The sequence below is a fragment of the Lissotriton vulgaris genome, chromosome 2_1, assembly GCF_964263255.1.
Source record: "Lissotriton vulgaris chromosome 2_1, aLisVul1.2, whole genome shotgun sequence".
NCBI classification, from domain to species: Eukaryota; Metazoa; Chordata; class Amphibia; order Caudata; family Salamandridae; genus Lissotriton; species Lissotriton vulgaris.
The window spans coordinates 1,802,341,284-1,802,355,950 of NC_141687.1; the positions used below are offsets into that span (position 1 = coordinate 1,802,341,284).

At 45.4% G+C, this 14,667-nt stretch overlaps 1 protein-coding gene across 11 annotated transcripts in view; it reads right to left on the bottom strand.

Moving 5' to 3' along the window:
* Window positions 1–14,667, bottom strand: part of NAP1L4 (nucleosome assembly protein 1 like 4) — a 1,422,554-nt gene that overhangs the window by 339,196 nt on the left and 1,068,691 nt on the right. For all 11 annotated transcript variants that reach the window (XM_086957864.1, XM_086957862.1, XM_086957858.1 and 8 more), the window contains 2 exons: window positions 5,477–5,596; window positions 5,353–5,382 (listed from right to left, as the gene is read on the bottom strand). In XM_086957864.1, coding sequence (XP_086813990.1) covers window positions 5,353–5,382; window positions 5,477–5,596 — 150 coding nt within the window. The remainder of the gene's footprint in view (window positions 1–5,352; window positions 5,383–5,476; window positions 5,597–14,667) is intronic.

Consider the following 14,667-nt stretch of genomic DNA (forward strand, 5'->3'; position numbering starts at 1 on the left):
GTACTTATCTGTTGCTGATATCTCCAAAATCAAATGAAGAAAAAGAATAGCAGTTTATTGAGCCCGGCCTGGAAAAACATACTAGAAATATGTAAAGCAAAATTGGCACTACCATACAGGTCTTTAACGGATTACATGGAGAAGATCTACTCGGGTGTCAGAGCGGTATTTAGGATACCCAACTGTTCCCCCGTCTGCCAACTTAGATGTAAATTTGGTTTAATCAATCTATCTATCCAATATATTAAATGTTGCTATTCACTAAAAAGTGCACCACAAAACTCTTTGAAATATTTAATTTGGAAGGAGCAGCAAAACCTTCCCAAGATCTACATGAGAAAAAGAATACAAAATTTGGTATCTTTTATAGATTCACATTCTCTAAGACTGTAGAGATATATTGTCCAGACCTAGAGCAGAGTCCACTACTAAAATGTACAGATTGAAATGGAAACGTTTTGGTTCTTGGTGCCCACTTCTCTCATTTTCAGAACAAATCTTGCCTTATCTCATATCTCTGGCACAATCAGGTCTGGCGTATGCATCAGTATGGGTCCATCTTGCGGCCTTCTACCGATACAGATGCAATTCGGACTCTTCTTCTCTTTGCTCTTCTTGCATCATCAAGCAGTTTATGAAGGGATTATTCAGGACTTTTCCTCCCATTTAAGGCTGCTCTGCTGGAATGGCACCTTAATGTAGTCCTGTCTCAACTAATGAAACCACAGTTTGAACAAATTAACAAAATTGAGCTAAAGTTTCTCACCTGGAAAAGGGTATTACTTCTCGCGCTTACTTTTGCAAGGAGAGTAAGTGAAATTCAAGCACTACTTGCGCTTTACAGAGGACTATGTTGTACTGAGAACAAACGCTAAATTCAGCCAGAAGGTTCCATCTCAGTTTCACCTTAATGAACCTGTGGTCCTGCGCACTTTTCTTCCCACATCCTTCTTCACCGCTGGAGAAATCTCTCCACTCCTTGGATGTCAAATGGTGCCTTAAGTTCTATTTGCAAGGGACAAAGCAGCTATGCGGAATCGATCAACTGCTAGTCTCTTATTGGCTTCTAAGACTCGGTTCTGCTGTCACAAACGGAACTATTGCACAATGCTGCTATCCAGCTCTGTCATACTAGGGTTGGTAGACCGCTTACAATCAAGGTCAGGGAACATTCTGCTAGAGCAGTTTCCTCTTCTACTGCTCTTTTTGCTGGAGTACCATTGGGCATGATATGCTGTGCCGCTACATGGAAGAGTACTCATACTTTAACATGGCATTATTGCCTGGATATGGAAACTTACAGCGAGGAAGCAGTGGGACAGGCTACCTCAATTTCATCTATTTCAATAAGGTAAGCCTCAACTATTAGAGGCCTTTTTTCCTTCGGCAATATGTGATGTTGTGCATTTTGTTTGCTTATGTAACCTGGTATATATACTGATAATAGATAGTTACATTATATCTTATGTATGTTCCAGTATATGCATGTATATTGTTACCCACCATCCTCTATGGGTGGATATGTATATATTGAATTGTTTCTATACATGTTTGTCTATGGAACTGCTAGCTTCTCTGATTCAAGCATGTGAATCTATGAAAGATCCAATACTGGAGAAGAAAATGAGTTACCTGTAACTACGGTTCTCTAGTATTGGTATCGTTCATAGATTCACAAGCGACCATCTTCCTCCCCTGAGAGGCTTCCCTTATTTCCTCAAGGTATAAAGTTTCACACTCGTGTTTGAAAATCTGAAGAACCTAGCCTCTCTTGGGATTATTCTAGAGGTGCCTTTGCTTGATTGGCTGCTACTTAAGTTTGGGCTTTTTTTACAAAAGAAAATGGATAGGCTTTTGCAGTGACTGTTTAAGGCATTGTAGCCTATGGTGGTATCATCTACTGCTTTTATATGTATATCGTGGGACTCCCACTACGACAATGGGGATGATTCAAGACTGTGAATCTATGAAAGATCTATGAAAGATCGAATGCAAGATCTTGACTTATTGAAAGATAGGGAGGAAAGGACAAATTATAGATATTTCAAACCTTAAGTTAGGATAGCAGCACAGCTGTCTTCATATAAGAAAAATTGCGAGTCTTTTAGAAAACCGTCTAGAGCCAATTTATTACTATCATCAGCCATATCTTTCACAAAACCTGATTCAATTAGAAGGAACAGTTTATAACGTTCCTGGACCAAGTAGTAATTAAGCTGCAGAAAAAAGCAAACCTAAAACAGGACTCCTCTTGTCCTAGTTCCCAAATAGCAGTCTGAAAGCAGTCAGTGATAGGCATACGCAATAGAAGGAAATCTTTATGAGGAACGTGCTGCTAGTCCTCAGAATATCACTGTGAACTCAAGCGCACCGAGCAGTACAAGGAATCTTGGATGGGGAAATAGAAAGACCTTTTTAATGAGAATTACTCTACCAGTCCTCAGAACATTACTATTCATTCTAGCATATTTAATTTTAGAACATTCAAAGCATTTTTTGGGACTTTTAGTTCTATGGGGCTTTATGTCTAAATGTACAAACAACGTGAAATAATTGAGTTAACTGCTTTAGGTTTTAGATTTTCGATAAATTATTTCAATTGTTTAACTTATTTTAAAAATTATCGAGATACTTGAAGTTCTTACTTTAATATCATACGAATATTCTCCATTGAAAAATGTTTATAAGATGCTTTTTAATTATACTGTAATGGTTTTTGCCAATTGAAAAATAGAAAATTATTCATTACATAGCTTTTTCTAGACACAATGAAGCACCCAGTCTAAGTGCAAACAACGCTATGTGAAGCTTACAGTTCTACGTAAATTATGCAAAAAATAAAGCGGAAACCTTGGTTAGTTCCAAAGTTTTAACAGGAGAGCAGCTCCCTTATATGTAGCACTCTACAACCCATCGACACCCCAGATCTGCTCATCTGAAAAGTCTCTTCTTCTAGCAAAAGCCCACTGGCTCCTGCAGTCCCAGACCCAAATGCACCATGCTAAAGCGGTTACAATGATATAGTGCAGATGTTTCAGACGAAGCCATCACATCCAGTTACATTTGGCCTAGACTTTTTTTTTTCAAATGCCAGAAGAAGTCAACAAATTCTCAGAAAACAATCTGTGTAACAAATATGTGCAACAATAACTTCTGTACAAGTGTCTTGGCCAGACGTCTCTTGGTTTGGTAACCACAGTTCTACTGTGAATTACAGAAGAGGTAATCACCTTAGAAATACCAGCTGAAAATACAGAGGACACTGACTATCTCTCAGCAAATCATTGAGGTCAAAATTCTGAAAAAGAACACACTGAAAAGGTCAGTTCTTTGCTGCTACCTACAGTTTTTACTGCTCCGCCTGGGGCTTTCTGATCACAAACGCACATGGAACCTGGTCCTGATGTAGTTAGACGAGGTATAGGAAATATAATGGCACCAGCCTAAACCTCTGGAGGCTGTTTAGGGCACACAAATTCAGAATCATTGCAGGCCCATATAATTGTTTCTACGACCTTTTATGTTGACCTTTGCAAATTTCTGTAGTGTAGTTTTAGATAAGTTTGAAACCACAGGTTTGGGAAAAAACTGGTGAAACTTTCAAAACTGATTTCTTCAAATGGAGAAACAATATTTTTGTTGCAAGTTTTACATAACAGGAGTCCACGGAGTCTTGCAAAAATGGGCCCGATCTGCCTAACACATGAGGGCTTACCTCTGAAACTACCACAGGATGGTTTCCATATAGAACTACATTTATTTACTTTTATGAAATCTGGAAAAATCAGGCTGAAATAGCCTTATAACCCTTACTTCTTATTCTGAATGCAAAGCATGGAGATTAACCGCCAACAAAGTTCTCTTTATGTTGGAGCACAACAGATGCAAAAAATGAAGTGCTCGAGTACACATAGGCTATGTAGACCCCCACCATATACATTTAAAAGGTAAAAGAACTGTGCCAGCAAAGTAGTCCCTTGTGAGCGTGTCTGCGTTGTGCTGTGGGTGTGTGCTGGGGGTGTGACAAACGCTGGGGGTGTGTGGTATGTTCCGCTCTTCATGCCATATCTCATATCGTGTGCCAATCCCTCCCTGCTCCCTTTAAATACCCCTGCACCCCATAATCATAACACACCCTTACTCCTTAAAATACCCCAACACCCTTAAACACTAACCCATCTTAACCCTATAAATATACCCTGCACCCCAAAACCCAAACCTATCCCTAAACCCTAAAAATACCCCTGTAACCCAAAACCCAAACCTAGCCCTGAACCCTATAAATCATCCTGTACCTCAAAACCCAAACCTACCCCTGAACCCTAAAAATACCCCTGTACCCCAAAACCCAAACCTAGCCCTGAACCCTAAAAATATCACTGTACCCCAAAACCCAAACCTAGCCCTGAACCCTAAAAATACCACTGTACCCCAAACCCCATACATATCCCTAAACCCTAAAACTACCCCTGTACCCCATAAACCAAAACTATCTGAACCCCTTAAAATACCCAAACACCCCAAAACATATACCTCAGTACCCCAAAACATATACCCCTATACCCCTATACCCATACTTACCTCATCAAAAGATTTTAAAAAAACATGCTTTTACCATTCATGCATTTACAACGAATTTCGTTGTAAATGCATGTGTGGTAAAAGCATATAAAATGTAATGCCATGCGTTATAATGGCATTGCGGAGTCATGGTACTTTCGTAATGAAAGTATGCTGAATGATGGTATGCGGAAAGAAAGTTGCGGAATAATGGGTGTTTACCCTCCCCCGGTAAGTACATTGGTGGCACGGCGGCCCACATCTCCAGCAACATACTCATATTTTTTCACCACCCATTTGAAAAATGCACAGGTCTCTCTCATTGATGGCCAGCACAACATACACTTTTAGACACACCTCCCGCCACAAGTTCTAGAATTGCGAACTTTAGAGCTGGGGAGCTACGTTTGAATCTCGACATCAGCTCAACATCCTGTGATTCCAGGCAAATTGCTTTGTCTCCCCGTGCCTACCACAAATGAATGTGCTCTTCTGTAATGTAAATTGCGCTCATGCCATGTTGTCGAGTTCGAGCTATATAATATTGCAAGGAAAAATAAAGTAGGGAAACTAGAGTTCACACACTACTGAACGCACACTCTTAAGTGCATCAGCAGTGCACTGTGAATCAGAGCGTTTCACAGGCCTGTCACAGATAAGAAATGCTATCATAACGAAATCCTACAAAACAACATACTACTGGCCATCAGCAATTCATACCCAGGCAACGTCGGGACGGGCTGCTAGTGTACCATAAAGAAAATAAAAGTGACTAATGTTTAAACAACTCACCTCTTCATCCCCTTCTTCAAGTTCCTCAAACTATAAAAACAAAATGAAACATTTTAAGCATTTACTTAACACTTTTTGCAAAGCGTGTACATAATCAACATGTTAATTTGTAAGATATACGTACACTGTCATCATCCTCTATGGCTTCTCCAGTGAAGTATAGTACAGCACGAGGAACGATTCTTTCACGGAAAAAGTGTCCAATTTCAAAATCTGTGGCTAACGTAAACTCCAAATCTTCATCCTGGAAATTAAATAAGTAAATAATACGATGCAATATTTTAGTTTATAAGGGAGGAGAGCGGCATGACTAGAGGTGAAAAATATTGGGGAAACAAAGAAGCTGAATACTAATGCAATCTTGAATGGTAAGGAATAATCATATCGAATGTACTCATTATGATGAAACATTCATACTTTGGTAAACAAGGAAGAAATGTATTTTCTAATTTGCACTTGTTTGAATTTTTGTCTCAAGAATATATTCTGCAATTTAAAGAAAAGTTTGTACATGTACTCTTGTAGACAGAACATGTGCTTCACTTGAATTTTCTTCGGTTGTCAACCAGGTGAGTATAGACGGGCAAAGACCAGCACAGTCTCCTCTTTTTAACGTGTATGTGCCCATTTACTTTTACAAGGCATCATACTTGAATTTAGCTTTTTGTCAAGGAGAATCCAAAGGAGTAAAGGGTAGAAGCTCAGGTTAGCCGTGGTTAGACATTGGTCCCTACAAATATTAGCAGACAATCCGGATAAGGAGGCAGAGATGCTAGTATTTTATTAATCAATAAGAACACTTCAAGAGGACATCAACAACATCAGAAGGAATGTCAAAGTAAGCCAACTACCACCACTCAATCACAGAACACAAACAGAACAGAGACGCAAATTGTGCAGATCCTTGTGCAGCACAGAAGATCCTCCCAAAGGAGCAGCTTGATGGGAGGTCAGATGTCTGTGCCCAGCAGTTCTGAGTACCACACTCCTCGCTCAATACAGCACCACTATGATAATTTGGGCATAGTCATTCATGATCTTCTTCAGAACTCGTGGCAGAAGAGGCAGTGGCATGAAGGTATACAGGAGTCCAAGTTCCACTCTATGGTTAAGTGTTACAGCAAACAAATGATGGACGGAATGCTGACAATGCAAACATTCTACCCTAGTCAAAAGTTCTGGTTTAAATCCATCGTTCTTTTGCCCACTATGCCACCCCAGTTTGGATCTAGCCATATGCAAATCAGTCTTGACCCTGTGCCCCAAGGAAACAGTCCGAACCGAACTGCCAGGCCAGGTCCTCCCTGGACCGTAAACAAGCATCCTGGGACTGGTTTCAGGGTATATCTCCCGTCTTCAGCCAGGCTAGCTTAAATCCAGTGGCACAGTGAGCAAGGGACCCACGTCTGGGCATACCCATCCCACTTAGGGCGAAAGTGTTACAGCAAACAAATGATGGACGGACTGCTGACAATTCAAACATTCTCCCCCAGTCAAAATATCTGGGTTAAAGCCATCGTTCTTTTGCCCACTACGCCACCTCAGTTTGTAACCAGCCATATGCAAATCAGTCTTGACCCTGTGCCCCAAGTGAACAGACGTGGGTCCCGTGCTCTCCATGCCACTGGAGTCAAGCTATCCTGGCTGATGAAGGCTGAAAGCCTGAAACCGGTCCTAGAATGCTTGTTTCCAGTCCAGGGAGGACCTGGCCTGGCGTTTCGGGCTGGACTGTTCTCATTTGGAGAAGGGTCAGGACTGATTTGCATATGGCTGGGTCCAAACTGGAATGGTAAGGTGAGCAAAAAAAACGATGGATTTAGGCCCAGATCTCTGTACTGGGGTGAATGTATGACATTGCTCTGAATTCTGTCCATCAATTGTTTTTTTTTGCATTTGTCACCCCGAGTGGGACGGGTATGCCCAGACGTGGGTCTTGTGCTCTTCATGCCACTGGAGTCAAGCTATCCTGGCTGATGAGGCCTGGAAGCCCGAAACCGGTCCTAGGATGCTTGTGTCCAGTCCAGGGAGGACCTGGGCAGGCAGTTCGGTTCGGACTGTTTCCTTGGGGCACAGGGTCAACACTGATTTGCATATGGCTGGGTCTAAACTGGAATGGAACGGTGAGCAAAGAAACGATGGATTTAGGCCCAGATCTCTCTACTGGGGTGAATGTATGACATTGTTCTGCATTCTGTCCATCAATTGTTCTTTTCCCACTCTATGGTTAAGGCATCTTCAAGAGAAAGCTTCAATATGCAAAAGTGCTGACATTGCATGTTCTCTGAAGTGAAAAAAAGATCGAGCTAGGTTCTTCCCACTGATGAAAGACACCCTCTGCCACCTCTAGATTCAACTGCCATTCGTGATTCTTTTAAGTGTCTTGCAGCGGAGTTTCTCCACCCTGGAGTTTAGAGATCCTTAAAGGTGCTTTACAACCAAAAAGATGCCTTGGCAGTCTAGCCAATTCCAAAAGGAGTAGAGCCTAGTGGCACAGCACCCAGTATCCTACCTCGCCCTACTTGTTGAAGAAACACAGTAGTGTTGCAGTAGTAGTGTCTAATGAGCAACTGCACCAGTTTTCCTCTGGTGGTGGGCATTAAGGCCTTCAGCACCAAGAGAATAAACCTCAACTTCCACAAATTGATGTGGAGTCAAGTCTCCAACCTCTCCCAGACGAGCTCGCTAACAGTAGCGATGCATCCGTGACCACTGCCAGCTCTGGGTGTGGTAAGGAGAAGGGCCTCTCACAGACCCAATCGCAGTCCAGTAGCCACCACTGCAGGTATTTTGCAGTCTTCTCTAAAATCTAGATACAATCTGACAGATTCCCCTGATACTGTGCCCTCTGGGACATGAGATCCCACTGCAATGCATGCATGCATGTGCCACTTATTATGTTTGGCCAGCAGAATACAAGATGCCAACAAGCTGAGTGGTCTCAGAGTCCTCCGCACTAAGATCCAGGACTGAGGCTGAAGCATCAGGACCACAGCCTGAATATCATGGATTTTCAACTTCAGGGGAAAGGCATGAAACCATCCTGTTTCCAGAATTGCTTTGATGAACTGCAGTGTCTGAGGAGTCAGTTGTGATTTCTCACAGACCCTCTCTGCCCCAGGGACCACCACCTCCCCAGGGCTAATTTAAAAATTATCATGGGCATCGCAGGCCCCCTGTGCCCCTGGGGACAGTCACCTCCCAGGGGCACATGGATTAAAAAAAAAAGAAAATAGTAGGGCCTCACCTGTAGCCACAAGGACAGCCAACTCCACGGGGCTTAAATAAATAAATACATAATGATGCATGCAGGGTGGGGCTTTGTACCTCTACCCTCCCTTCCGCAGCCCTGGAGAACGCCACCTCCCCAGGGCACACATACTAATGTAGGACGTCCATTGAGGCCCCCCGGCCCAATACTTCCTCAGGACTATACACAAGATGGAAGGAGGGCGGGCCCCTCCAGGAGCTCTGCATGGCACTGGGGACCACAACCCCTCTAGGTCTAGCTCCAGAAATGTCCCAGGGTGCCCACCCCTGGGACATTGCAGTTTGCTATGGCACCACTCCTGCCAAGCCATAGCAAACTCTGGTCTGCTTCATGGAAGCAAGAGCATTGAAAATGCTCTTGCTTCCATGAAGCAGAGCAGAATTGCTTTTAGACAGAGGGAGCTGCATGTTTGGATGAGGTCCCCATGGCAATATCAGGAATGGTACAGGAAAGGGGGGCCAAGAGGCCCCACTTCTTTAAAAAAAAAAAGGAATACAAAAATGCTGCAACTCGCGAGAGGCCCCGCTCTCTATCTCCAGTATTCTTTAAATACACCTACTGGCATGCTCTTGGTTGGGTGAGTGAAGTCCCCTAGGTGGCAGAGGGTCCAAGGAGACCTCCACGGACCCCACAGAGGGATTGATGAGAGGTGGTCAGAGGCCATGCCCCTTTCTCCACTACTCTGCAAAGGCACATCTCGGCGCACTGCTGGTGGGGGGATGAAGTCCCCTTGCCTCCTGAGGAACTCAGAACTAAAGTGGACTTCTTTCGCCAAGCAGCAGTGCGCCAGGAGGTGCGTTTTCAAGTGTTGGAGAAAGAGGGGCATGGCCTCTGATGAACGCTCAACAATCCAGCAGTGTGGCTCTTACTTGAGGTAACAGGAGGGTGAGTTGCCCTCCCAAGGTACCTCAAGAGCCATGGGGACTTCATCTCCCAACTAGTCATGGGCCAGGAGGCGTGTTTGCAGAGTGGTGGAGAAAGGAGGTGTGGCCACCAAAAACCTCTCAGCAAACCCACTGTGTGGGACTTGTTGAAGTTAACAGGAGGGGTTGTTGGCCCCCAGGGACCCTCAATAGCCAAGGGCACTTCATCCCCCTACTAGTATTGTGCCAGGAGGCGCATTTGCAGGGTGGTGGAGAAAGGTTGCGCGGTCTGCTATCAGATCTCAGCAATCCAGATGTATAAGACTTACTGGAGGTAATAGGAGTAGTTGGCACCCAAGGACACTCAATAGCCATGGGGACTTCCTCCACCTACTAGTAGTGCTTGAGGAGGCGCATTTGCAGGGTGGTGGTGAAAGGGGGCGTGTCTGCTATCAGACTGATCTCAGCAATCCTGATGTATACGACTTACTGGAGGTAATAGGAAGAGTAGTTGGCCCCCCAAGGACACTCAATAGGCACGGGGACTTCATCCCCCTACTAGTAGTGCGCGAGGAGGTGCGCTTGCAGAGTGGAGGTGAAAGGGAGCGTGGCCTATCGGATCTCAGCAATCATGCTGTGTGGGACTTACTGGGGGTAATAGGTGGGGTAGTTTGCCCCCAAGCTCCAGTAAGTCCCACACAGCAGGATTGCTCTGAATGTATCAGAGGCCACGCCCCCTTTCTCCACCACTCTGTAAACGTGCCTCCTGGCGCACTACTAGTTGGGGTATGAAGTCCCCTTGGCTCCACAGGGACTTCGGGGGCCAATAAGCCCTCCTGTTACCTCCTGTAAGCTCTATACAGCGGAATTCCTGAGAGCTGATCGGAGGCACACCCACTTTCTCGACTACTTCACAAACGTGACTACTACTTTAAAAAACATAGAAATTCACTGAAAAATACCAAAGGTTACAAGGATGCTATAGTTAGGAATTAGCATTTAAAAAATCTTAGAAATTCACTGAAAAAAATAAAGGTTACAGGGACGTAATAGTAAGGAAATGGAATACAAAAAAACCTTTGAAATTCACTGAAATAGCCAAAGGTTACAGAGACATTATAGTTAGGCTCAGATTTTACTCGTACAAAACCAAAGAAATTCAGCAGTTAGAGTTAGATGAATAACTATAACTAGCGCCCCCGCAATGCACGGGTTATGACCTCACATATTACATCAATCATGACATGGTCAGTGACATCACTGATGGCATCATCCACAGAATCTCTCCCACACCTACACACACCCCAATATAACATTTCAATCACCCACTTCAACTTCCACACTACCATTCTCAAAACCATTGATACAAGTATACAAGTACGTACATGCCCACTCAGTGATTCATAGGTCTACACACATCCACGAAGACACTCATATACGCCCCTTCCTCATAGAGCGAGTCGCAAACACCTTGCAAAATAGCATTTGTACATGCCAGGACCCTTTTTTGGCGGTCGCACAAGGGCCGATTGCCCGTTTGTGACCACAAAAAAGGGTCATACATCTGGCTCCAAGTGCCCTTTAGAGCATGTAAAAGAGGTCTTCCGGTGCCACTGTTTCTTGCAGTCAGTCAGGAACAACACTATACTTTTGGACCGGCCAACTATCCTGGCATGATATTCTTGACCATTTATCCTATTTTCCTCCAGTTGGGCCTTCTCTGTCATGGCTGGCAACTGCTGCTTAAGGTCTGTCGTTGTTGGGGCAAGCACTGCCACCATCAGCTCCACCTCACATACAAGTTCCAACATTCTGCTTTGGTCATCCATTAGCAAACGTATGTCCACCACCAGCCTATCATCTTTACTATTCAGCATGTCTCTACTGGAAATTATGGTCTCTAAAATAGCATCACGTTTGTTTGCAGACATTTGTCCATTAACAGCCAGTTCTTACTATGTGCTTTTGAGCACACACATATGTCAGGGTACTGCTAATATGATCGTCCCAATTTCTTGGGTCCTGCCCTTTGTCCCAGGGACACGCACAATATAGACTCAAGGGAGAAAAAAGAGTAAGGCACTATACATGCCAATTCCGAGCAGTGGGCGGGGTACAACAATATGGATATATTAGCCAGCCACTCCTGCTGTAGCTAACAAAGTGAGTGATTTGAGACTAATGCTTTCAGGACATTGGTGGGAGGCCTATAAATATAGTCTAGAACAAGGTGGGGCCAATCACAAGTGCCACAGTGGGATTTTGGTCGATCTCACTCCACTAGTGTGCCATCATGACCATGACCCATGGCATTGCAGGGTGCCCCCACACCCCAGGCTCCAATGCAGTTCACAATGTAGTTGTTTCCCATTTTAATCTGAACATTCAAATGAGAGGTTATCACATGTCCATGTGGTTCAGGCTCCCCACCGTGGCATATAATGGACTCCCCAGCACTTTTGTGCCCATCATAAACTCTCCTCAGTAAAGTTGGTATGAAGAACACAGGGCTGCGTGGCAATCTATTTGGGCACCCCACGTGCAACAGAGCCTCGTACCTAAATTAAGCACTACAGTATGTGCAGTGCTACTGATCCTTCCCACTGCCCAACTGCAGTAAATGAGTAGCAGCTCACCTTCCAGCAGGGCCGATCCTCGTGGGTTGCGCAGTTTCATTCCGGTGTCGGCCCGCATCAGTGTTATTGTGCTACTGCCTGCAAAGGGGGCTGCACCTAAGTCACTACTGAGTGAGATGACGCTCTGCACCATTAATGGACTGTACACTCCCCTCATAAGGCTGCTGCTCCATGATCATTTGTGTGGCAATCCAGGACTCCTCCACTATCATGTACTGTCATCCTTAGCAACAATCTTGTATACATAGGTGCCACTTACCAGCACAACGAGAACGACAAGTAGCAGACGCGTTCAAATCGACAGGTTTCCCAGACCTCTACAACATAACAGGGTCCCTTTATGGCACTCAAGAAAGCTTACGAGTGGCTAGTTTGAAGCTAAATGCACAAGTTACTTACCTTCAATAACGATATATCTGTAAGAAACAGTAGTTAGTATTAGATTCCTTACTTTAGAATATCCCCAGGCGTCAGACTGGATCCGGAAACTTTTGCGTAGCAGTACCCTTGCGCGTTGGTAGGCGTCGTCTGCGGCTCAGAGTCCGTCGACGGCGTCGTTGGTGCCGGGATGACGTCGCCGGAGTACTTAGACGCTGCCTTCGCACGCTGACGTCAGTTCTTATACATAGATTTTCCGCGCCAGAAACGCAGAGCCATGATAAAAATACCTACACTGGTGCAATGAAACTAGGGCCCTGAAAGGGGATGACCTTAACCCTAGATATCGGTTCACAGAACAGGGAGGATGGGTGGGGCAGTAAGGAATCTAATACTAACTACTGTTTCTTACAGATATATCGTTACCGAAGGTAAGTAACTTCTGTATCTGAAAGAAACAGGTTAGTATTAGATTCCTTACCTTAGATTAGATACCCCAGCAATACCAACCCAGGTGGTGGGTCTGCGAACCAATGATCACACCAGAAAGTCCTGGAGAACGGAACGGCCAAAGAAGCCATCTCTCCGGACTTAGCTGTCCAGGCCAGGCAATAGTGTCTTGCAAACGTGTGCAGTGAGGCCCACGTAGCTGCCTGACAGATGTCCTGCAAGGGGACTCCCCGGCCCAGGGCTGTAGTAGCCACCGTGGCCCGAGTTTAATGGGCCCTCAGCCCAACAGGAGGCTCCTTTTTAGCCAAAGAGCAGCATATCTTGATGCACAACACGACCCACGGAGAGATGGTCCGTTTGTGCACCCCGACCTTTCTTAGCACCCACATAACCAACAAAGAGTTGGTCATCCACCCGGAACTGGTGTGTGCGATCCAAATAGAATGAGAGCGCACGTTTTGGGTCCAGACGGTGGAGCCTCTCTTCCTCTTTCGAGGGATGCGGAGGCGGAAAGAAGGTGGGCAAGGTAATGGACTGCCCGATGTGGAAGGCTGTGACTACTTTGGGCAGAAAAGAGGGTCGGGTCCGCAACACAACCTTGTCCGGATGGACAGAAAGGAAGGGAGGTTGAGAGGAAAGAGCCTGGAGCTCACTCACCCTCCTGGCAGAGGTGATGGCAACCAGGAATGCAGTCTTCAGAGTAAGGAGACGAAGAGGACAGTTATGAAGTGGCTCGAAAGGAGCGCGCACATCAGATAGGTCAGAACAAGTCCCACTGAGGCATCGCGAAAGGAACAGGAGGAAACATATGAGTGATGCCCTTCAAAAACCTATTTACAACTGGGGACTTGACAAAGAGGGCTGATCAGGGAGCCTTAATAAGGCGGAAATAGCAGAGAGGTAGCCCATTGATAGTGCCCAGAGCAGAGCCCTGCTGGGCAAGAGAAAGAAGAAAGAGGAGAACCTCTGAAAGAGGGGCAGAAAGGGAATCCACAGTCTATGATGTGCACCATGCCACAAATGTATTCCACCTGTAGGCGTATACCGATTTTGTGGAGGGACGCCTGGCTGCCAGAATCACATTAAAAACTTCAGGAGGCAAGTCAAATGGCCTCAACTGCCGCCGCTCAATCTCCACGCATGTAAGTGGAGACTGGGCACGTTCGGGTGGAGGACCGTCCCCTGCTGCGACAGAAGGTCCTCCTGAAGAGGCAGACAAATCGGGGGATCGACAGACATGCTGAGTAGCTCAGGATACCAGTATCTTCGTGCCCAGTCCGGAGTCACCAGGATAACTTGGTCCCGGTCGCGTCTGATCTTCTTCAGCACTCGGGGCAGAAGTGGTATAGGTGGTAAGGCGTACAACTGACCGCAGCTCCACTCGAGAAGAAAAGCGTCTCCGAGCGAGTGCCGCCTTGGAAATTCCAACGCGCAGAACTGATGACATTGCGCATTCTCTTCTGTGGCGAATAGATCTAACCAAGGCTCTCCCCTAAGTACTCCGGCGACGTCATCCTGGCGCCAACAACGCTGAAGACAGACGTGGAGCCGCAGACGACGCCTACCGACGCACAACGGTACTGCTACGCAGAATTTTCCGGATCCAGTCTGACGCCTGGGGATATTCTAAGGTAAGGAATCTAATACCAACCTGTTTCTTTCAGATGTATGGGGCGGATAGGCAGTCGCCGGATTAGTCTCCTCTCAGGGTGGATGTTAG